The 23,554-nt window shown below is 40.8% G+C and overlaps 1 protein-coding gene across 1 annotated transcript in view; it reads right to left on the reverse strand.

Moving 5' to 3' along the window:
• Positions 1–23,147, reverse strand: part of slc43a1b (solute carrier family 43 member 1b) — a 29,872-nt gene extending 6,725 nt beyond the window's left edge. The window contains exons 1-9 of the mRNA XM_037538792.1: positions 22,811–23,147; positions 10,672–10,828; positions 7,429–7,615; positions 6,871–6,926; positions 4,850–4,926; positions 2,422–2,514; positions 1,761–1,894; positions 1,352–1,503; positions 1,040–1,186 (exon numbers count right to left, since the gene is read on the reverse strand). Of these exons, the coding sequence (XP_037394689.1) occupies positions 1,040–1,186; positions 1,352–1,503; positions 1,761–1,894; positions 2,422–2,514; positions 4,850–4,926; positions 6,871–6,926; positions 7,429–7,615; positions 10,672–10,825 (1,000 nt within the window). The 5' untranslated portion in view covers positions 10,826–10,828; positions 22,811–23,147. The remainder of the gene's footprint in view (positions 1–1,039; positions 1,187–1,351; positions 1,504–1,760; positions 1,895–2,421; positions 2,515–4,849; positions 4,927–6,870; positions 6,927–7,428; positions 7,616–10,671; positions 10,829–22,810) is intronic.
• Between the last annotated feature and the right edge of the window lie 407 nt (positions 23,148–23,554).

The raw sequence follows: 23,554 nt of genomic DNA on the forward strand, positions 1-23,554 counted from the left end.
ATGTACTTTGAATCTGAAGCTCTGGATTTGGCCAAAAGATGTGTGCCTGAGAGTGCTGTGAAAGCAAGAATCCTGACAGAGGACAAAGTGTCTTTTCTAATCATGTCCAAAGCCAAACTCAAAAAAAGGCATAATTATTTTTATTGTCCTTGTCATCAGTAGATAGTAAACGTGCTACTTAAAATGATATTTTACTGAAATAGCTTTAAACTGGGTTTGTCAAAACAATTGTGTGCTTTTGCACAAGTCATCAAGGTATGAATGGCCTGTTAATATTTTTCACACCCACTGTGGTGGTACACTTTAACCTAGGATACTTGATAAACTTCAAAAATCACCCTGTACTATAAATGTGTAAAATATGTGCTAGTGAAATTTAGCTTAATGGGGTTCCACAAAGACATGCATTTTACAGTTCTTCAGGTCGTTGTTCTGTCTGTAACTGTAGAGAACTTGTTTACCAAAACTTATAGCAAACGCCTGTACTGAAGCGTTTTTTCCCACATTGTGGTACTAGTATTAGTAAGATTCCATTATCGCTTAATCATCCCAGCTAGGTTGGCAGCTAGACAGATAGATATATGGATAGATAGACAGATAGACATATAGATAGATACACAGACTCACTGTCTAATAAACCTCATTGACAGTTTAGGTGTTTAAGTTGCTAGTGTTTGACTTGACTTTGTTCTGTAAGTTATACTGCAGCTCTCTGTTTTAACTCAGTTGCGTGGTTTTTACAGGAGTATAAGTTGTGCCTTTGAATTAGGTAGGGTGATGCCTGCACTTCTGTCAGCAATCAGCTACAACCTGATGTCAGACATTGTGGGATGTAACGAGTATATATATATATATATATATATATATATATATATACGTGCCCTCCAGTGTATGATGGAAAGCCTGTGTGACCAAGGTGTTCTGCACACAAGGGTTGCCTTGAGATCCAAAGAGTAAGATTTGAGAATAAGTAATATCTGTTTCAGCATCTCCTTCATAAACCAATCTCACAAGTCTGTAATATGAGTGGAATACTTACGGTTGGGGTCGCCATGAGTTACCAAGAACTCCAGCATCTTGGTCATGGCTCCCATATAGAAGATAATGCGGAGCTGAGTCATTGCCATGGTGATCAAACTCCACAAGAAGATCGGCGAACACACAGAGCGGCGGAACGGAGGTGAGCCTGAGCAGCCATATAAACAGGAAAAATAAAGTCATTCTTATATTTGCGTATTAAATGACATTCAAATGGTCTTGGAGTAGGAGAATAACCATGTTTATACTGTTGTAGATGTCAAAGTGGAATAACTATGATTGTTAATTTTGCATGTGTGTTTGTCATGCCCACCCTGGCTCTGCATGGCTTCTCCATTGCCATGTAGTTGTTCATCGGAAAGCTCTTTTTTAGAGATTTCTTGCATTTCAGTGGTCATGTGACTGTAGCAGCGATCTCCTGTAACCTTATCTTCCGTCACTTCACCTCTCAACTTCACTTTTTTACTGTGAGAGAAAGACAGCAAGAGAGGAGAAGGACTATTCAGAGGAGGCTGGATATCAGGGTAAATGCTGTGGACCGTACACATAGATGAATGTACATTAGTATACAGCATATACCATCTGTAGCTTTCACTTGATACTGTTGTTCAGATACAGGGTGCTTTCTAAAGAACATTTTACATTGACCATTAAACTGTATTATGATTACAGATGTATGTTGTACTTATTACAGAGAAAAATGCACAGAAAACAATACTAACGTATAGCTGATTGCCTCTGGGTCAGGGAAAGGCTCCACTGGCCAGTTAACGTAGCAGTTAATGAAGACGAGGCAGGCCAAACCCGCCCACATCCAGAAAATCATATGGAAGGACACACCCGCATCGTAAATTAGCTAGGGAGGGAAACAGATAAAATGACATGCTTTTTACAGTTCTTCAGGTCGTTGTTCTGTCTGTAACTGTAGGGAACTTCAGTTTACCAAAAACTTCGAATTATTGCAAAACTTGTTCTGAAGCGTTTTTTCCCACATTGTGGTACTAGTATCAGTAAGATTCCATTAACGGTTACTCATCCCAGCTAGGTCGACAGCTAGACAGATATATGGATAGATAGACAGATAGATGTATAGATAGATACACAGACTCACTGTCTAATAAACCTCACTGACAGTGAATGAATGTATGCTTGAGTTACAACAAAGGAACACAGACAGAATGAGTCAGGGGCTTCTTGGGACTAACTAACCTTTCAAAACCAAACCTATCAATTTTTGACCCACTAGGTATAAACCTTTAAAAGTCAAAATAAAAGTAACAAAACAAAACAAATGATTAAATTCTCTAGAATCAATGCCAAAAAGAATCTGATCATTTCAGAGAGATTTCATTACGCTGGGTTTTTTAGCTGTTTTTGTCCTACCTTAACTCCCGGGAAGGTAACTGCAGATGAAGCATAGGAGCCGATCATGAGCGAAAGAATGGTGGCACGCACACTTCCAAACATGTTGGGAAGCTGAGAATAAAAAAGCAAGGATGTTATAGAGCTCTCAAGAAATGGTCTGGCACAACAAACATTTTGTGAACTGTGGTCCTGTAATTGTTTTCTATTCTATTCAACATTTACTGTTTTACCTATGTACTGTGCGTCTGTGGCCAGTCGAGGGCGCTGACAGCACCCCCGTTGCTGAAAAGGCCTGAAGCAGAGCAACACTTAACAGAACAGCTGTGGGTAAATCAGGCACGCGGTTCAAAGACAGACAGTTTAAAGCCTCACCACTACTCATGACAAAATCTCCCTCCCTCCCTCAGCCCCACGTCTCTTTTTAGGATTCTTGCAAAGTCAGAAATCTACCACACCACCTGGTCTGCACTGACTTATGTGTATGTTCACGTTTTAGAGACATAATGAACAACATATCCAGCACCTCTTTTTCCAACTCTGCAGAAATTCTCAACTGCTCATGAAGTGCCCGTTTCCCAAAAGAGGGAATGTGAGATGTAAGTTTGACATGAGGATATACACAGTGTGCTCTGTGGGACAGGGAGGCAAGCAGGGAGTTTTTTTTAGTCGAGATTCCACACGTGAATGTGCATGTGCTGAAACGCAGTGTCTGTCACACACTCTTCTCCCACACTCTCAGTTTGTTTCCATTCACCTTCAGCTTTTTCTTTTCTTTGCCCTTTGTTCTTCCATTTCTTTCTTGCTTGCTTGTTTCATTTTTCTTTATGTACTTAATTTTCTTTCTTTCTTAATTTAATTTTTTTTGTTGATTTTCTTTCTGCCATCTTTGCTGTCTTTACTTCTGTACTTAATCTTCTTTCTTTCTTTCTTTCTTTCTTTCTTTTCTTGCTACTGTCCTTTCTGTCTTTATTTATTCCATTCTTTTTTTCTTTCTTTCTTCCTTTATTTATTTGTCTCTTTCTTTCTTTCCTTCTACAATTCTTACTGTCTTTATTTGTTCGCTTTTTCCTTCCTTCTATCCTTCCTTCCTTTCTTTCTTTCTTTCTTTCTTTCTTAATCCTTTCTTTGACATAAATCCAAATAGGGACAAGTATTTGCATGGACACACACACACACACACACACACATACACACACACACACACACACACACACACACACACACACACACACACACAGATGTGCACTCAAAACATTTGAGATTCTTTCCCCTTATGCAACTCTGCTCTTTATCAAAGTTCAGCTTGGGACATGAGCACCTCCATGAACAGCACTGGTTGCCATCTCTGAAAATACTGCAAACATGAAGCGTCAGCAGGCCTCACCCCCCACGCACACACACACACACACACACACACACACACACACACACACACACACACACACACACGCTCTGTACCACATGCTACACAGACATTCTGGCACAGTCAGGGAGAGCAAGAGCGAGGAATGATAAATGATATGCAGCGGAGAAGGCAAAAGGAAATAAATGGAGGAATATTTTAATCTGTATCTCACTGGCCGCAGATCTGTTATTTTCATTTGATCTGACTGACCAAACTTTAACGTTTACGTCAAGTGTTTAGCAACTATTGCTGTTGGAGAAGACAGACAGGGAGGAGTCTGTGTGATTGGGAGTGTGTGGGAATGGCTAAAGGTAAAGGCGTGAGGGCAGCCCAGCTTTTTGATTGGCTGAAAGCATCAAGCCAACATTCAGAGCCTAGACATGGAACAACATGTGCCTTCCTAAAGTGATCTATACAAATACACAAACACACACTCCAACTCACAACTCAGCTCAACCAGCAACTTTTACAAGAAATTCTTTAAACAGAAATTCTCACAAGATAATAGAAATGAAAGCCTCACTGTACTAAACATGCACTTTGTAGATGTTTTCAAGCACTTTCCATTTATATAGTCATTTATAGAATTTTCACAGGTTATATATTATGTGTCAATAAGACCCAAGATTGTGGCATCATGGCAGATTTTCCAAGAATTGTTTTTCCATCTCATGGTCGTGTTCTGGTTCAATTCCTGGTGTTTTGCCTCCATTTTACTGTGAAAGCTTACAGCTGTTATGTGGATGGCAGTAGTAAGCCTGGAAGAGGAAGTCTGAACAGGGAAAGTTTGTACTGCAGTCTTTGTTACAGAAGTGGATTCTCTCAAGACAATATTAATGACTTTCCTGAAATATAAAACATTATTAACCCTAAAGTATATAAAACGACAGGCCGTATCAGTGGCAGATATTCAGGGTTTGGGTGTTTATTTATGTAACTACATAACATGTATTGCATACATTCTTAGTTTTAATACTTCACGCTATACGTGCATGTGTGTGTGTGTGTGTGTGTGTATATGTGTGCGTGTGTTTACCGTACCGTCAGTGAAGTAAAGGTCAGGCATATTCCTCCAAAGCCATTAAAGGACACAGCGACGAAGATGAGGGCAGATAATACTGAGAGATAAGAAAGGGAAGAAAGTTTTGTTTGATTTTTAAAAAAGTCTTTTAAGATTTTTAAGAGTCTTTTGCTTTGCAAAATATACACATTACTGTGCAGAAGTCAGAGACCACCCTTCATTTATTTAATTTCCTGTTAAATCAGCCATTCAGTTCAAGGTATACATTTTTCAGTGTCTGGTAGACCTGTTAAGATCATGCAGTTTTAGCTGATGGTTAATCGCCATGTGAATAACTGTGATTCACGACATAATTGTCCTTTTTGTTCAGTGTATGCAACTATTAAAATACAAGCCTGAAGTGGTCATATTGACTCACCTTGCTTTGCAGCTGTTGATACTTAGTGGCTCTCAAATAACAGAAACAGCGCAAGCCCAAATACAGAAACTGTACTTACAGCTGCCATCTAAATATGTTAATACCAAACATCAAATAAATAAACACTACCCTGCCCTGACCGTTAAAGTTGTTACAGCACCAGTCAGACGTGAGATTTTTGTTTCTTTTTTGTTGTTTTTTCTGTGTAAGACCCATGATGATTTTCATGGATCATTTATATCTTACCTTTAATGACTTTATGCACGGAATCAGACATTTCCTTTGATATGCTGACATGTTCTGTAGCTACAAAGCACTATTAGTACCCCATTTGACCAAAAACACAACAACGTTAACACAAGCTGACATTGTGTCCGTTTGTTTTTGGCTTTGTAAATAGGTAAAAAAAATCTTTCTTTGACAGCAATGGTTGCTAAGCAGTGATTAAAGGGCTGAGAAAATCTTGAGATGAATTCAACTGTAGTTTAGAACAACTAACTGACAAAACAATGCAACTCTATAGTAGCTAGTAGTTGTCATTTATCTTGCTTGCTGACAAGGTAGCTAGAGCGGGTGACATACTTCATTCTTGCGTGTGCATTTGTTGCTTAACTACTTTTGTGTATGTAGTACAGTTGTGACACTGATACATTAATTACTCATTATTGTGCAGGTGATACGTTCACAGAAGGGCTACTGTTTCCATCTCCACTCACTCTCTCCTCAAATGACTGCTATGTGATGCTGAGTTATTTAGAGCTGGAGTGTTCAGAGCTGGAAAGTGTCTGGTACACAAACACAGAGGTGTGTCTTGACTTCTTGCATCTGATTGGCTAGTTGTGTGAATGAAAAGCACAACACTTACATAATAGATTTAGTTTAATACACAATGTTTGGAAGAATAGACACATTGTGCTCAATATGGTTTTGTATCCTATTTTAGGTCGACATAACTGGAGGGGCACTTCTCACAGTGGAAGGATGAACAGACACACCTGTTGATTTTTTCAGATCTGATGCAAGAGTCGAGCTTAATTTTCTTCTCTCTCTCTCTCTCTCTCTCTCTCTCTTTCTCTAAAATAAAAGCTTCTTGTCTATCTGATAGGAATGGTGTTGGTGGTCTACCAGATCTTGCACAGTTGTTAGGAGTCCCATTTTCTCTGTATCTTTTAAAAATGGTTTGAGCTTTGGAAACTCCTGCTTTTTCACTTATTTTCCTTTGACTTTCCCCCTTGTTATGCAAGGGAATCATCTTATAGCTAACATCCTAAGAAATCTCTACTGAAAAAATGAATAACTCATACTTACCTTTTAATTAAACCTTTTTTAATTTACTACTACTAATAAATTACTACTACATACTAAGGCTTATTATTCAGTAACTTCAGGGACTTTAATGCAAACTGGTTGAACTATTCTTAGGTTATAGAGTGTGTAATAACACTTTGGGCCTACCGTCGGGCCCTGGCCATGAAAAAGTGTTAACAATTTCGTAAACAAAATAAATCAAGGGTGGGCTTTGATACACTATAAGTAAGACAAGCTATGTTAACTGCTGTGTCATATAGCAGAAAATGCTGCGTACATGCACAGAGACGGACACATACGTTTGCATACACTCACCTGTAGGATCGTATGATGCCATAGCAATTAGAATCATGGAGAAGGTGAAGCAGGAACTGATAGAGATTGGATGGTGGAAAGGAAGTGGTTACACGTTGACATGTTAAAAATGACTTGAATTTCAGATTCAAAATAATTTTGTATTCTGAGTTTCTGTTTATTGATAACAAATCAATAACAATCCTCAAAAATAAAGACCCCAAGAATTTAAAAGTGACTTTCTAAAAAAATCAATTTGAGCATAAGCATAGAGTACACACCCCACCCACTTTACTCTGAAAGGGTGCAAACAGATGCCTGATGTTAATCAGGGCTATGGTTTCCATGAAAGCAGGTAAATGAGAGACCCTCTGAAGAGCCCAAGTGGAGTCCTGACTATACAGTATTCACAGATTTCAAAACACTGTTTTGAATGTTAATTTTTCAGATTTTTCAATAGTTTTGAAATTGTTACACCCTTAGACGTGACTGATGATTTCATCATAACTCTAACAGCCTAGTTCAGTTTTAGTAAGAATGCTTGAAAGACTAGGATTTACACTGTAATACATCTCATACCTGCCTAGCAGTCGGAGTGGGCGTGGCCCGTACTTGTCCATTAGGATTCCCAGCGGCAGAGTGGCCCCGCTGATGATGAAAGAGCCGATTGTAAAGCCGAGGTTTAGAATCTCCTCTTGCTCCACACAGCTCAGCCACTCTGAACTGTCCTCAGAGCTTCTGTTGGCATGATGTTCTGTTCCATTTTCTATCAGACAAAGATGACTAATTATAAAACCCTCAACATCTGCTGGCAAGATAAGCATAAAGTGTAACATGTTCTTAGCAAGCAAGCAAGCAAGCAAGCAAAGTTTATTTATATAGCACTTTTTACAACAGGTGTTGTCACAAAGCAGCTTTACAGAACAATCAGTATTACAGAAAGAAAAAGAAAAGAGAAAATCCGGGTCCGAGCCCCCATGAGTGTCGCCAGTGGCAACAGTGGCAAAGAAAAATTCCTTAAGGGCAGAAGGAAGAATCCTTGAGAGGAACAAAGACTCAGAAGGGGAACCCATCCTCCGCTGGTCGACACCGGATAGCAAACATTGTTAGTATAAATTATTAGATTCTTCTTACTAGATAACAATATGTTAGAAGTAGAAGCAGCTATCTTAAAATCAGAATTTTGCCCATACAGTGTCAGAAATCACATAAATTAATCTATCTGAGATAACTTAAAAAGGGTTTTTCACAATTTCTGTATTATACAGTTATTAAGATGCAATAGGGACTAGACGTCAAAAGTATTTAACGCCTCACTGAACACTATTACGTGAAAGGTTAGGGATTCACTGAATTCACTTCCAGAGATGGTAGTTTCACAATAAGCTTTTGACCTTTAAAACACATACAAGACGTTATAAGGCGAAAGACCGGAAGAATTTCAGATTTACCACTGCTTTACTAAAATCAACATTATATAAAAAAAACTCATGTGTAAGTTCATTTGTAATTTAAAAGTAAAGTAAAATGGCTAAGTTTGTTTTATAGACATTGTGACTTCTGGTTCCTTCCACCATCAATGTAACAAAATGAGAGTCAGTAAGTTTCTCTACAGTGCACCAATTCACATTCCCTCTTTAAATGACTATTTACATCTCTAAGTTTGAATTATATAATATTTAAAAAATAGTGCAATTTCCATTTTACAACTCAAATGTTCCCTTCCTGGATTGGGGCCGTGCCGTGGCGGAAGGGCTTGTGTGGTTTAGGGATCTTCAGAGATAAGTCGTTGGGAGCAATATGCTCCCGGTAGGGTCTCCCAGGGCAAACAGGTCTGGAGTGAAGACCCAGACTAACTCAATCCAAAAAAATAAACTCCATGAAAACTGGACACACATGATCATGTACCCTGCCTGGGAGAGGGTCACTGGGACCTACCCCTGGAAGCGAGCATTTAGTGGCCGTGCAGCCCACATAACCTGGCAGAGCTCAGCCCGAAGAGGCAATGTAGGGAGACCATGTGGGCCCATCAATCGCAAGGTCCAGCATGGGGGGTGGTGCAGTGCCGTTATAGGCAGTGGTAGATGGCAGGGAGGCCCTTGGCGGCCTAGGCCCCTGCAGCAGAAACTGGCTCTTGGTACTAGGAATGTAACCTCCACAGGGGGGTAACCAGAGCTTATGCAGGAGGTTGAGAGATACCAACTAGATATAATTGGGCTCACCTCCACCCACAGTGTCAGCTCTGGAACCAAACTCCTACTCAGGGGTGTGGAGATACTCACAAGTCCCTGGCTGGTGGCCATGCAGTTGGAGTTTGTCCCAGTGGACGAGAGAGTCGCCTCAATGAGAATTAAAATCACAGAGAGGAAAACTCTGACTGTTGTGTGTGCTTATGCACCAAACAACAGGTCAAAGTATTCAGCCTTCTTGGAGCGAGTGGGTAGGGTTCTGGAAAGGGCCCCGCCTACAAACTCCATAGTCTTACTGGAAGACTTCAGTGCTCATGTTGGCAATGACTGGGAGACCTGGAGAGGCGTGATTGGGAAGAACAGCCTGCTCGATCTAAACCCGAACGGTGAATTGTTATTGGACTTCTGTGCCAGGCATGGATTGTCCATAACGAACACCAAGTTCAAACACAAGGATGTTCATAAGTGTACATGGTACCAGAGCTCCTTCTACGATCAATGGTCAACTATGTTGTCATTTCACTGACTTGGAACTCGTTGACTTGAAACCATGTGTTCTGGACACTTGGGTGAAGAGAGGTGCTGAGCTGTCAACGGATCACCATCTGGTGGTGAGTTGGATCAGAAGACAGGGAAGACTGAAAGTCAGACCCGGTAGGCCCAAGCAAATAGTGAGGGTGTGCTGGGAACAATTGTCGGAGGCCCCTGTTCGAAATGATTTTAACTCCCACCTCTGGGAGAGCTTCTCTCATGTTCTGGAGGAGGTAGGGGACATGGAGTCTGAATAGACCCTGTTCAAAACCTCCATTGTGGAAGCTGCCAGACCCCCTGGTGGTCACCAGTTGTGAGGGAGGTGATCCTGAGAAACTTTGGGCTAAATTTGGGTGGGAATGTAGATTTATTAGGGTGAGTTCAACACCTGGGCATGACGGCAAAGTTCAAAGGAGGGGCATGTACTGTCAGAGGGACAAAACGTCTGTTGTTAGCCAATGGATGTAAAGTAAGTTCACATTTTTGAAACCCTGCTCTCCAAAAAGCTCCAATTCAGCATGAAGATGCATGTCGCATATGCAGAGAACACATTATCTGGAGTAAAAATGAAAACTTCTTGCAAGGGAAAAACAGTTCAGTTAGCTAATGACAGCGTTCAGCTAGCTCATTTTGCTAATGTTATCAGTTGCACTCTGGACATTAAAAGATCATGAACTAGAGGAATATGGGGCTTTTTAGTTTTAGAAGGGGTGTATCCTTGTTAGCATCCCAGTTCAGCACTAAAAGTTGTCCACAGGCTTGTATTCTCATTACAAAATCACACCTGGACCCTTGACATTAAACATGTCTTGGCTGATCATTTTCATTTGGGGTTCTATTTCAAGTTAATGCTTTCATTTTATGTTAAGGTCACAAAGGTCAAATATTTCCATTTGCTGTGAGATGTTCACATACTGGAAATGGTGGAAAGGGGTTGGTTCTTGATGGTGAGGGTTTGCTTTTGATGGTGAGATTTACCAATGCAGATTTTACAGGAGATCACTGACTGTGCTTTGTATACAAGTATGAGCTTAAGTTCTGATTGGCTACAGTAAATCAGTAAACAGTTTGAGGCCTGCGCTAGCATTTCATGATGGTGTACCTGTGCACAGGTGTGAGTAGAAGCCCTCTCTTTTCAGCATGATGAGGAGTGAACCCCAGCCCAGCAACACAGCGGAGAAGAGCAGGTTCTCTATCACCGCCGTCACTGCCATCCACCAGCGCCTCCTAAAGGCCTCCGAGAGAGACGGTGCCATGTTCTGAAAGAGAGAGAATGGGAGAGACAACAGTAAGAGGGCCAGAGAAATATGTACTGTAGACAAGAGGACAAACGGCATAAAGTCAGAATGTTCTTTGGTTAAAGCACACCCATCTTATTTCCATTCTATTGAAATTGAGGTCAATGATATATAAGATGATACAGATAGAAACATAAGCAAAGGAAGATAACTTGTTATCACATAGAGATAGAATGGATAGGTACCTCTGTTCTACAGCTGAAATGAATAAAAAAACAGTTCAAAATGGTTCTCCCCTTGAGTTGTTAAAAAAGAAGCATGTGTGTGTGTGTGTGTGTGTGTAAAATATCAGTTAGTTAAAAGTCAAGTTAAAGCTTTTTCTTGTTTGTTTGTCTTAATTATACTCTTGAGCCCTGTTGGCACCAGAAATAGCTGCACAGGGAAACAGTCCCTTGTTTATACAATTATACGTATAATTAAAAGTTTTGTTGATATTCTAAGTGAAAATAAGTTAACATATCCTCTACAGGGAGCAAACCACAATGTGGTATTTTATTGGGAAAAATAAAACAAAATATAAAATGTGCTGTAACTTTTGCACAGTAGAGGATGTGTCAACTTATTTTCACTTAGAAAATCAATAAAGCATGTCATTTGACCAGAGGTGTTAAAACTTTTGCATATTGACCATTTTTTGCATATTAACCCTTATAGGTCTAGAGCTGTTACTGTTGTTTTGCTATACAATCAAATTACATTGAATGATTATTCATATATTGATCCTTATTTAAACACCATGTACAGATAAATGCTCTGTAATAGAATTAAAAACAATGAAAATTTTATTCACTTCAAAAAATCTGAGATACACTATATTGCCAAAAGTATTTGCTCATCTGCCTTCACACACATATGAACTTGAGTGACATCCCATTTTTAATCCATAGGGTTTATTATGATGTCGGCCCACCCTTTGTAGCTATAACAGCTTCAACTCTTCTGGGAAGGCTTTCCACAAGGGTTAGGAGTGTGTTTACGGGAATTTTTGACCGTTCTTCCAGAAGCCGTTAGTGAGGTCAGACACCAATGTTGGACGAGAACAGTCATGTTGGAACAGGAAGGGGCCGTCCCCAAACTGTTCTCACAAAGTTGGGAGCATGAAATTGTCCAAAACGTCTTGGTGCTGAAGCAATAAGAGTTCCTTTCACTGGAAATAAGGGGCTAAGCCCAACTCCTGAAAAACAACCCCACACCATAATCCCCCCTCCACCAAACTTTACACTCGGCACAATGCAGTCAGACAAGTACCCGTTCTCATCGGATTGCCAGACGAAGAAGCGTGATTGGTCACTCCAGACGTCTCCACTGCTCTAGAGTCCAATGGCGGCGCTTTACACCACTGCATTCCACACTTTGCTTTGCGTTTGGTGATGTGTGCTTAAGCTAATCTAAGGCCACGTGAAGTTTGGAGGTCTGTAACGATTGACACTGCAGAAAGTTGGCGACCTCTGTGCACTATGCACTCTGTCATTTTACGTGGCCAACCACTTCGTGGCTGAGTTGCTGTCGTTCCCAATCGCTTCCACTTTGTTATAATCCCACTGACAGTGGACTGTGGAATATTTAGTAGTGTGGAAATTTCACAACTGGACTTCTGAGAGCGACCCATTCTTTCACTAATGTCTGTAGAAGCAGTCTGCAGGCCTAGGGGCTCGGCTTTATACACCTGTGGCCATGGAAGTGACTGGAACAGCTGAATTCAATGATGTGGATGGTGAGTGAATACTTTTGGAAATATAGTGTATCAGTTTTGTGTGTTAACAAAGTAAGTACACCCTGGCTTCAGTAACTGGTAGTGCCTTCTTTGGCAGAAATAACTTTATTTAGGCACTTCTTATAACTGTCTACCAGTTTCTGGCATCTTCTGGGAGAAACTTTCAATAGAGTCTGGCTGCAGATGTGCACTCTCAGCCAGATGCACGCTCAGCCACAGTGATGTCATGTGCACATGCATTCTCTGCCACAATGGCAGAAACAACCCAACACGACACGGTAAATTCTGGCTGCTGCTGCTTCACGATATCACAATTTAATCCATTTTTCATCCATAACACAGCTAGAGAGTTACATTTAATGAGCCTCCCTGTAGAAAAAAAATCATAGAACCCATTAAAAGTGTCTGTTGGTTCCTGGTGGTTTTCAGTAGTCGCTAATGGTATTCTGTGTTTTCCTGATGAGCTGATATCACAGTGTAAAGGATTCTGATCGTTTTCTGTTTACTTTTTATCGTCCATGTGCTTCTTTGTTTGGTTTCCTCCTGGTTCTGCCCCTTGTTTCTTGTCTCCACCCTGTTTTCCACCTGTGTCTTGTGAACCCTCGTTAGCCCTCTTGTATTTAAGCCCTGTGTTTTCCTTAGTCTAATGCTGATCTTTGATGTTTGAATTGTTTGTAAGCCTGTTCTGACGTGCTGTTTGTATAGTTTGGATTTCTGTGTGCTTTCTCACGTCTGTCCCTCCTGCTCTTCGTATTGGCTACCTGAACCTGGACCGTTTTGACCATGACCCTGGATTTGCCCATAATAAAAGTCAGTTATCTCAGCGCATGCGTCCACCTCCTCGCTCCCCAACGTTACAAGCTTCAGTAGCTCTTTTGTTTTTTTATGCAAATTAACTCGACATTCATGTGTTATCGTCGTGGTAGGTTTTATTTGGAAAGTTTTCATATTTAATTAACTTACTGTCAATATGGCAACATTAGTATACAGTCATGGCCAAAAGTTTTGAGAATGATACAAATATTAATTTTTACAAAGTCTACTGCTTCAGTTTTTATAATGGCAATTTGCATATACTCCAGAATGTTATAAAGAGTGATCAGCTTAACAGCAATTAATTGCAAAGTCAATATTTGCCTAGAAAATGAACTTTATCCCCCAAAACACATTTCAACTTCATTGCAGCCCTGCCTTAAAAGGACCAGCTAACATCGTTTCATTGATTGCTCCATTAACACAGGTGTGGGTGTTGATGAGGACAGGGCTGGAGATCAATCTGTCATGATTAAGTAAGAATGACACCACTGGACACTTTAAAAGGCGGCTGGTGCTTGGCATCATTGTTTCTCTTCTGTTAACCATGGTTATCTCTAAAGAAACACGTGCAGTCATCATTGCACTGCACAAAAATGGCCTAACAGGGAAGAGTATCGCAGCTAGAAAGATCGCACCTCAGTCAACAATCTATCGCATTATCAAGAACTTCAAGGAGAGACGTTCCATTGTTGCCAAAAAGGCTCCAGGGTGCCCAAGAAAGACCAGCAAGCGCCAGGACCGTCTCTTAAAAGTGTTTCAGCTACGGGATCGGGCTACCAGCAGTGCAGAGCTTGCTCAGGAATGGCAGCAGGCAGGTGTGAGTGCATCTGCACGCACTGTGAGGCGGAGACTCTTGGAGCAAGGCCTGGTCTCAAGGAGGGCAGCAAAGAAGCCACTTCTCTCCAGAAAAAACATCAGGGACAGACTGATATTCTGCAAAAGGTACAGGGAGTGGACTGCTGAGGACTGGGGTAAAGTCATTTTCTCTGATGAATCCCTTTTCCGATTGTTTGGGACATCTGGAAAACAGCTTGTTCGGAGAAGACGAGGTGAGCGCTACCACCAGTCTTGTCTCATGCCAACTGTAAAGCATCCTGAAACCATTCATGTGTGGGGTTGCTTCTCAGCCAAGGGAATCGGCTCTCTCGCAGTCTTGCCTAAAAACACAGCCATGAATAAAGAATGGTACCAGAATGTCCTCCGAGAGCCACTTCTCCCAACCGTCCAAGAGCAGTTTGGTGATCAACAATGCCTTTTCCAGCATGATGGAGCACCTTGCCATAAAGCAAAGGTGATAACTAAATGGCTCAGGGAACAAAACATAGAGATTTTGGGTCCATGGCCTGGAAACTCCCCAGATCTTAGTCCCATTGAGAACTTGTGGTCAATCATCAAGAGACGGGTGGACAAACAAAAACCTACAAATTCTGACAAAATGCAAACATTGATTGTGCAAGAATGGACTGCTATCAGTCAGGATTTGGTCCAGAAGTTGATTGAGAGCATGCCAGGGAGAATTGCAGAGGTCCTGAATAAGAAGGGTCAACACTGCAAATATTGACTTGCTGCATTAACTCATTCTAACTGTCAATAAAAGCTTTTGTTGCTCATAATATGATTGCAATTATATTTCTGTATGTGATAAAAACATCTGACAAACACACATAAAAACCAGAGGGCAGCAGATCATGTGAAAATATAATATTTGTGTCATTCTCAAAACTTTTGGCCATGACTGTACATTCAGTGTGACTCTTGTAGCCCAGCAGTACGTGATTTGCTGTTTTTCCTCATAAAACTGACAAAACACATTGTCGTGGCAGGATGTCATCAGTAGACTGAGAGTGCATGTCTGCAGCCAGACCCTTCTCCAAATTTTTGCCCATTCCTCCATGCAAAATTCTCTCAACAGTGCAATGTTTGAGGGGTTTCTTGCATGGACAGCCCATTTCATATTGCCCCAAAGCATTTTAATGGGATTCAGGTCTGGGCTTTGGCTAGGCCATTCCATATCCCTCCGATTCTTCTTTTTGAAGCCTTTCCTTTGCTGGATTTAGTTGTATGTTTAGGATCATAATCCTACTGATAGGTCCACTATTTCAACTTCAGTGTTTACAAATGGTCTAACATTCTCCTCAAGCACTCTCTGATATGAAAGAGAACTTTTTTTTTATGATTAAAACTTGGCAGGCCCTACGGCAGCAAGGCCCAAACCATAACATTGCCACCACCAACATGCTTTACAGTTAGTACAAGAGTCTTCTGATCAAATGCTTTGACTTGTCTGTCCATAGAACACTGTTCCAGAAATCCTGGTCCCAGATATTCTTTAGCAAGCTTTAGTCTTGCCCTGATGTTCTTCTAAGACAGCAAAGGCTTCCTCCTGGAAACTCTCATGCAGATCAAATTTACAGTCTCCTTTAATGGTAGATGTATTTTAATCTCTGTATTATGATACAGCATACTCCAATGACAAGGGTTGTTCTTACTTTTTCCACATTAGAAAATTGACGACTGTTTAATACAACTATACAAAGGAAAATGCTAATTCTAAGTGTCAATTGTTAAATTATATCACCTTTATCTAGCAACACTGTTTAACTAAAGAGTTGATATCTGAATCTCAAAATATGTTGAAAAAAATGTAAACTTTTCATGGGGTGTAAATATTTTTTTCACATGACTGACAGCAGATATCATCTGTAGCAAACTCATTTGTTCTAGTGTGCTGCACTTGAACATGCAGTGACGTTCTTTTAAGTTTTACAGTTAACTGTTTGCCTGTTGTCTGTGTTCCACTGCCTTTCACTGTGTAACGTGGAGCGATGATGAGGCGGACGCATGTGTGGAGACGAGCGAGATTTATTCGGGGCAAATCCAGGGTCATGGTCAGAACAGTCCAGGTGCAGGGAGCCAACACGGAGATAAGGAGGGACAGACATGACGAAAATTAACAGGATAAACAAACAACAGGGCCGGAAAGTCAAACACCATAAAACACAAACAATACATATACTTCAAACAAAGACCAGCACTAGACCAAGGAAAACACAGGGCTTAAATACAACAGGGATAAAAAGGGTTCACAAGACACAGGTGGGAACTATCAAGGGCGGGGTCTGGAAACAAGAGGGCACGACTGGGAAGGAATCAAAACAAATAGCGCATGGACAAGACCAAAACACAAGCACATGGAAGAGTGGGAGGAGCCAATCGTTCGTTAGCTGTAAGCATTATGTTCACGTATGTACATATTTAAGTCTGAGCGGATCATGTTACTGTGATATAATGTGATTTGAGTCTCTGGTTAGCGAATAGTTTGTTGCTCACTGGTCATTTTACAGCCACAGACACACATGTGCTTTTATGTGCTCTGACCAGAACTCCAGTGCTCCACACTGACAATACAGGAGCACATGACCAAGAACTGACCAGAACTCCAGCGCTACACACTGACAATACAGGAGCACATCACCAAGAACTGACCAGAACTCCAGCGCTACACACTGACAATACAGGAGCACATGACCAAGAACTGACCAGAACTCCAGCGCTCCACACTGACAATACAGGAGCACATCACCAAGAACTGACCAGAACTCCAGCGCTCCACACTGACAATACAGGAGCACATCACCAAGAACTGACCAGAACTCCAGTGCGCCACACTGACAATACAGGAGCACATCACCAAAAACTGACCAGAACTCCAGCGCTCCACACTGACAATACAGGAGCACATCACCAAGAACTGACCAGAACTCCAGCGCTACACACTGACAATACAGGAGCACATGACCAAGAACTGACCAGAACTCCAGCGCTACACACTGACAATACAGGAGCACATCACCAAGAACTGACCAGAACTCCAGCGCTCCACACTGACAATACAGGAGCACATCACCAAGAACTGACCAGAACTCCAGCGCTCCACACTGACCATACAGGAGCACATCACCAAGAACTGACCAGAACTCCAGCGCTCCACACTGACAATGCAGGAGCACATCACCAAGAACTGACCAGAACTCCAGTGCTCCACACTGACAATACAGGAGCACATCACCAAGAACTGACCAGAACTCCAGCACTCCACACTGACAATACAGGAGCACATCACCAAGAACTGACCAGAACTCCAGCGATCCATACTGACAATACAGGAGCACATCACCAAGAACTGACCAGAACTCCAGCACTCCACACTGACAATACAGGAGCACATCACCAAGAACTGACCAGAACTCCAGCGATCCATACTGACAATACAGGAGCACATCACCAAGAACTGACAAGAACTCCAGTGCTCCACACTGACAATACAGGAGCACATCACCAAGAACTGACCAGAACTCCAGTGCTCCACACTGACAATACAGGAGCACATGACCAAGAACTGACCAGAACTCCAGCGCTACACACTGACAATACAGGAGCACATCACCAAGAACTGACCAGAACTCCAGCGATTCATACTGACAATACAGGAGCACATGACCAAGAACTGACCAGAACTCCAGCGCTACACACTGACAATACAGGAGCACATCACCAAGAACTGACCAGAACTCCAGCGCTACACACTGACAATACAGGAGCACATCACCAAGATTATTTATTTATTAATCATATTTATTTTACAGGAGGGGTGGAGCTAGCACAGGATAGCGCTGTTGCCTCACAGCAAAAAGGACCTGAGTTCGATTCCCTGGCCAGGCGACCAGGGTCCTTTCTGTGTGGAGTTTGTACATCACTCACATGATCATGTTCACATTTGTTCATGCAATAGAGGACACCCACTTTGAATTCCTTGGACCAAAAGTTTTAAAATGACCATAATTGGTGGTTGAGTTGAGTCAACCCCTAAGACTGGGATTACATATGAACAATGTCATTTACACTCTTTGGCCATGAAGGGTAAACTCCTGTGATGCAGAAAGAGATTAAAAGGACTGAAAGGCAAAATACATATTTAAAAAAGGGTGTAATTTATCCAGAAGATATTTTTGATCACCATTTTTTCCCATAGCAAACTTCAACCATCAGCCTCAGATACTGTAATTTATCCTTATGAGAGCAAATTCAAAGGGCTGTCCCATGCCGTCTGCCACACAGTGCAGAAACCCTCAGGGATTGTAAACTGCATGTACAGACAAGGACCATTTTCACTCTCACTGCTGTAACGTTTGCGCTGAGCATTTCTATAGTGCTCCTACTTGTCTAAAATATTTAACATTTTATATTTAATTTGTCATACACCTCGGGCTTTGTCACACGCACCAATGCTGAAAAATGCTGTCATGATCGATTTCTTGGTAGTAAGATGTCAAGTGGAACGACCAGGTGTTTATTTATAAATGTAATAAAAATCTATTTATGCAATAGACGGTATTGACCACCCAGCAGGCCGTTTCAAGGCTGCTATCACTTTGGAAATTAGATAGAATTTCAACAGGTCGAAGATCACTTCCCAAAGTAAGTGATGACGCTCAACACCATACAACACACACACACACACACACACACACACACACACACACACACACACACACACACACAGCTGCTTCTTTCGCATGACCTGCAAATGCATGGTCAGCACCTCTGTGACCTGAACCAAAGAAATAATGTCAGTCACTCTTTGACTGATTTTATATATATATATATATATATATATATATATATATATATATATAAAATTGTCAATCACATACACACATTATGTGTAGCTAAAAAGGAGATTTATCTCCACATTCCTTCTTTGAATGCTGTTACTAGGGGTGGGTAACATCACAATACTTTATCAACATTGTGATGATGACGACTAACTGCATGTTTCATTACAAACTGAGCAAAGCGAGGCCAGTTTAATTTAACTTAGTGCAACAATACATTGTATCTGTAGGGGTTTTTATTATACTATTATTATTATTAGTCGTAGTAGCAGTATTAGTATTATTAAGTTGGCTTGAAAAAGCCAACTTACTGTTCTTCGTAATCTTCTTATTATTATTATTATTATTATTATTATTATTCTACACTCAAAATTTAAACAGTTTCTCGTCCCACAGTTTTCGAGCTAGAGCCACGAAATTTTACAGGATCGTAGGGCCTATACCCGATTAGGTTGCTTGTGCTTTTCTAAGCGATCCGACGTACGGTTTCCGGAATATTAACGTTCAAAGTGGAATTTTTTCCCCATAGGGAATGAATGGGGAGGCTGTTGGCAGACTGCCAGACATGATGTCACAATGCATCGTTGTCTCACACAACAGGTCCAAACCACGCACGGAGCTCAATGTCTCACCAGCTCACAGCCTTATTCTCAGCAGCTCTGCTAAGGGTTAACTGCGTTTAAGGTGGAATTGCACCAAGACAGCACAGAATTTTAAGGTGGAACTTCAATTTAAGGTGGACCTAACAATAGCATAACAATAAATTTAAGGTGGAACTTCAGTTAAGGTAGCGCTATGTTAAAGGTGGAACGGCTATTAACTTGTCACTAACTTTAAGGTGAGACCACAATTAATATAGCAAAAAAATTAAGGTGGAACTGCTATTAACATAGCACTAAATATGGCACAGTGTTTAAGGTGGAACGTTAATTAACATAGAAACAAAATTAAGGTGGCACACAACTTAAGGTGGAACTTCTTTTAAGGTGACACAGACTTTAAGGTGGAACTGCAATTAACCTAGCACTAAATTTAAGGTGGAACTTCAGTTAACATGGCACAAAATTAAAGGAGGCACAGAATTTAAGGCGGAACTTTAATCAACATAGCAATGAAATTAACATGGCACAGAGCTTACAGTGGAACTTGAAATGACATTGCACTAAATTTAAAGTGGAACAGACTTTAAGGTGGAACTGCAAATAACCTAGCACTAAATTTAAGGTGGCACAGAATTTTATGATGGAACTCTTCTTAAGGTAGCACCAAATTTAAAGTGGAACTTAGTTTAAGGTAGCACTAAAATTAACATCTTAGCACCTAGCAACAAATTACCATCGATCACGAGTACTACAGCTTCTGCTTTACAACTTTTTCACAACATTTCAACAACTATCAAGAGTTTTCAACCATTTTATCATTTTAACAACTGTCAACCGGTTTCAACCAATTTAACATTTTAACTATATTAACAGGCTTTGGAACATTAATTAACATAGAAACAAAATTACGGTGGCACACAACTTAAGGTGGAACTTCTTTTAAGGTGGAATAGACTTTAAGGTGGAACTGCAATTAACCTAGCACTAAATTTAAGGTGGAACTTCAGTTAAGGTAGCGCTATGTTAAAGGTGGAACGGCTATTAACTTGTCACTAACTTTAAGGTGAGACCTCAATTAATATAGCAAAAAAATTAAGGTGGAACTGCTATTAACATAGCACTAAATATGGCACAGTGTTTAAGGTGGAACGTTAATTAACATAGAAACAAAATGAAGGTGGCACACAACTTAAGGTGGAACTTCTTTTAAGGTGACACAGACTTTAAGGTGGAACTGCAATTAACCTAGCACTAAATTTAAGGTGGAACTTCAGTTAACAAGGCACAAAATTAAAGGAGGCACAGAATTTAAGATGGAACTTTAATCAACATAGCAATGAAATTAACATGGCACAGAGCTTACAGTGGAACATGAAATGACATTGCACTAAATTTAAGGTGGCACACTGTTTAAGGTGGAACCTTTTTAAGGAGGCACAGAACTTAAGGTTGAACTGCAAATAACCTAGCACTAAATTTAAGGTGGAACTTCAGTTAGCAAGGCACAAAATTAAAGGAGGCATAGAATTTAAGGCGGAACTTTAATCAACATAGCAATGAAATTAAGATGGCACAGACCTTACAGTGGAACCCTAACCCTAACATTGCACTAAATTTAAGGTGGCACAGAATTTAAGGTGGAACCTTTTTAAGGAGGCACAGAACTTAAGGTCGAACTGCAAATAAACTAGCACTGAATTTAAGGTGGCACAGAATTTATGGTTGAACTCTCTTTAAGGTAGCACCAAATGTAAAGTGGAACTTAGTTTAAAGTAGCTCTAAAATTGACACATTAGCACATGGCAACAAATTACCATCAATCACGGATACTACAGCTTCTGCTTTACAACTTTTTCGCAACATGTCAACAACTATCAACAGTTTTCAACCATTTAAACATTTCAACAGCTATCAACAGTTTTTAACCGTTTTATCATTTTAACAACTACCAACCGGTTTCAACCAATTTAACATTTCAACAACCGTCAACCGGTTTCAACCATTTTAACATTTCAACAACCGTCAACCGGTTTCAACCATTTTAACATTTCAACAACCGTCAACCGGTTTCAACCATTTTAACATTTCAACAACCGTCAACCGGTTTCAACCATTTTAACATTTCAACAACTGTCAACCGGTTTCAACCAGTTGAACATTTCAACAACCGTCAACCGGTTTCAACCAGTTGAACATTTAAACAACTATCAACCGGTTTCAACCAATTTAACGTTTTAACTTACTTAACAGGCTTTTTCAAGCCAACTTAAAGTTCGTTCACGAACTTTCCCCTTCTAGTTACTACTACATTCTTATACAGGTTCTATTCTGTCTGTTCCAGCTTATTAAAATTTTAATAAACTACATTATGCGTTGTGATGCACATCGTGCATCATAAAAATATCTTAAAATATCATGATATGATATTTATGCCATATTGCCCACCCCTAGCTGTTAGTGAAGTTTTGAACAGATTCTAAAGTAACAGTGGACCATCGTTCAAGAAAAGGAGATCTGGTCTACTTCCCTAATGTAAATGGCAGTGAAACTATGACAGATCTACGTCTCCATTTACTGTGAAATGGAATTTAGTCACTCTGAAATAACGTACAAATGTTTCCCAATCTGACTGCAACCAAATGTGCATGTATTGCTAAAACATGCAGCCTGTGCAAATATGGCACTGCAAAGACATCATAAGCGGAAATTTTCACAAAAACAATAATAATAATAATAATAAAATACTAATTACATAATTAGTAACAACACTTTTTTTAAGAAGTGCCACATTATCATCCATGTGGCGGACGGCAAGCTAGTGATATAATACATTACTTACAATCACACAAATGTATTTGTAAATAAACAGTGTATACAATGACATGTTCAGTGTTATCTAAACAGCCATAATTCTGGTGGAAACTCTCTGATGCAATCCTTCAGTCCTTAAAGGGACATCAGCCTCACAGCAGCCCTTGCCATGTGCACATGCTGTTATTTTCCCAGTTAAGTTTCTCCTCACTGTTTGCTCACAGACCTCCTTTACATGCTCTATAAATACCCATAAGCTTACCAGTGTGCTTACATACACTCCTCTATATGTGTACCTTCTGTACACAGAGCCTCTTCAGCTTACCAGTCTTAAAGGTTATGTATAGAGAGGAGTGGGATGTCTTGTAAGGTGTCTTCAGTCTCGGTGTCTGGTAGAGAGAGAGAGAGAGAGAGAGAGAGAGAGAGAGAGGTCTTCTCCTTTTCTACTCTCAGGAATGGAGAAGGTTTCAGGTCCCCGTGGTTCCAGGTCTTCTGCACAGCTCCATGTGACAGTATGTGAAACTTATGGGTCTCTCTCTCTCCCTCCACTCGCTCAGTCTATAAATGGCTCCTGGCGTTTCTCCTCCCCGCCCATTTAAAGTTAGCGCAACTTATGGCTGGTTCCTCAGGCGCGCACGTGCTGCTGCTGGCCAGGCTGTTCGGCGGAGCTGACCGCACGTACGTCCAGAGCCACCGCAAGCCTAGTCTCCCTCTTCTAGCTTTGTAAGTGACCCTTTTTCTCAAAAAGAGAAACGACCCCCCCCCCCCGCCTCGCCCGCACCTCTGTTTCTGTTTATCTCACGTCATGCCTTTTCTTTTCAAACCTAAACAAGCTGTTCACCCGCCGAGACTTCCACACTCTCGCGATAAGTTCTTTATTCTTAGGCCCACATTTTGTGTATTTTTGTTTCAGAAGTGTGTCTCACCAAAAGCATTTTCTTCTACCACTAGGCCACAGTGTGAGCCCCCTCGTTAATCAAATCAGACCCCAAACCACTTGTTCTGCAGAGTGCCTTACACTACAGCGCCCCCTTGCGGCAACGACTGGCACAGCCGTCTTACTTCTGTA

The sequence above is a fragment of the Pygocentrus nattereri genome, chromosome 5, assembly GCF_015220715.1.
Source record: "Pygocentrus nattereri isolate fPygNat1 chromosome 5, fPygNat1.pri, whole genome shotgun sequence".
NCBI lineage: Eukaryota > Metazoa > Chordata > Actinopteri > Characiformes > Serrasalmidae > Pygocentrus > Pygocentrus nattereri.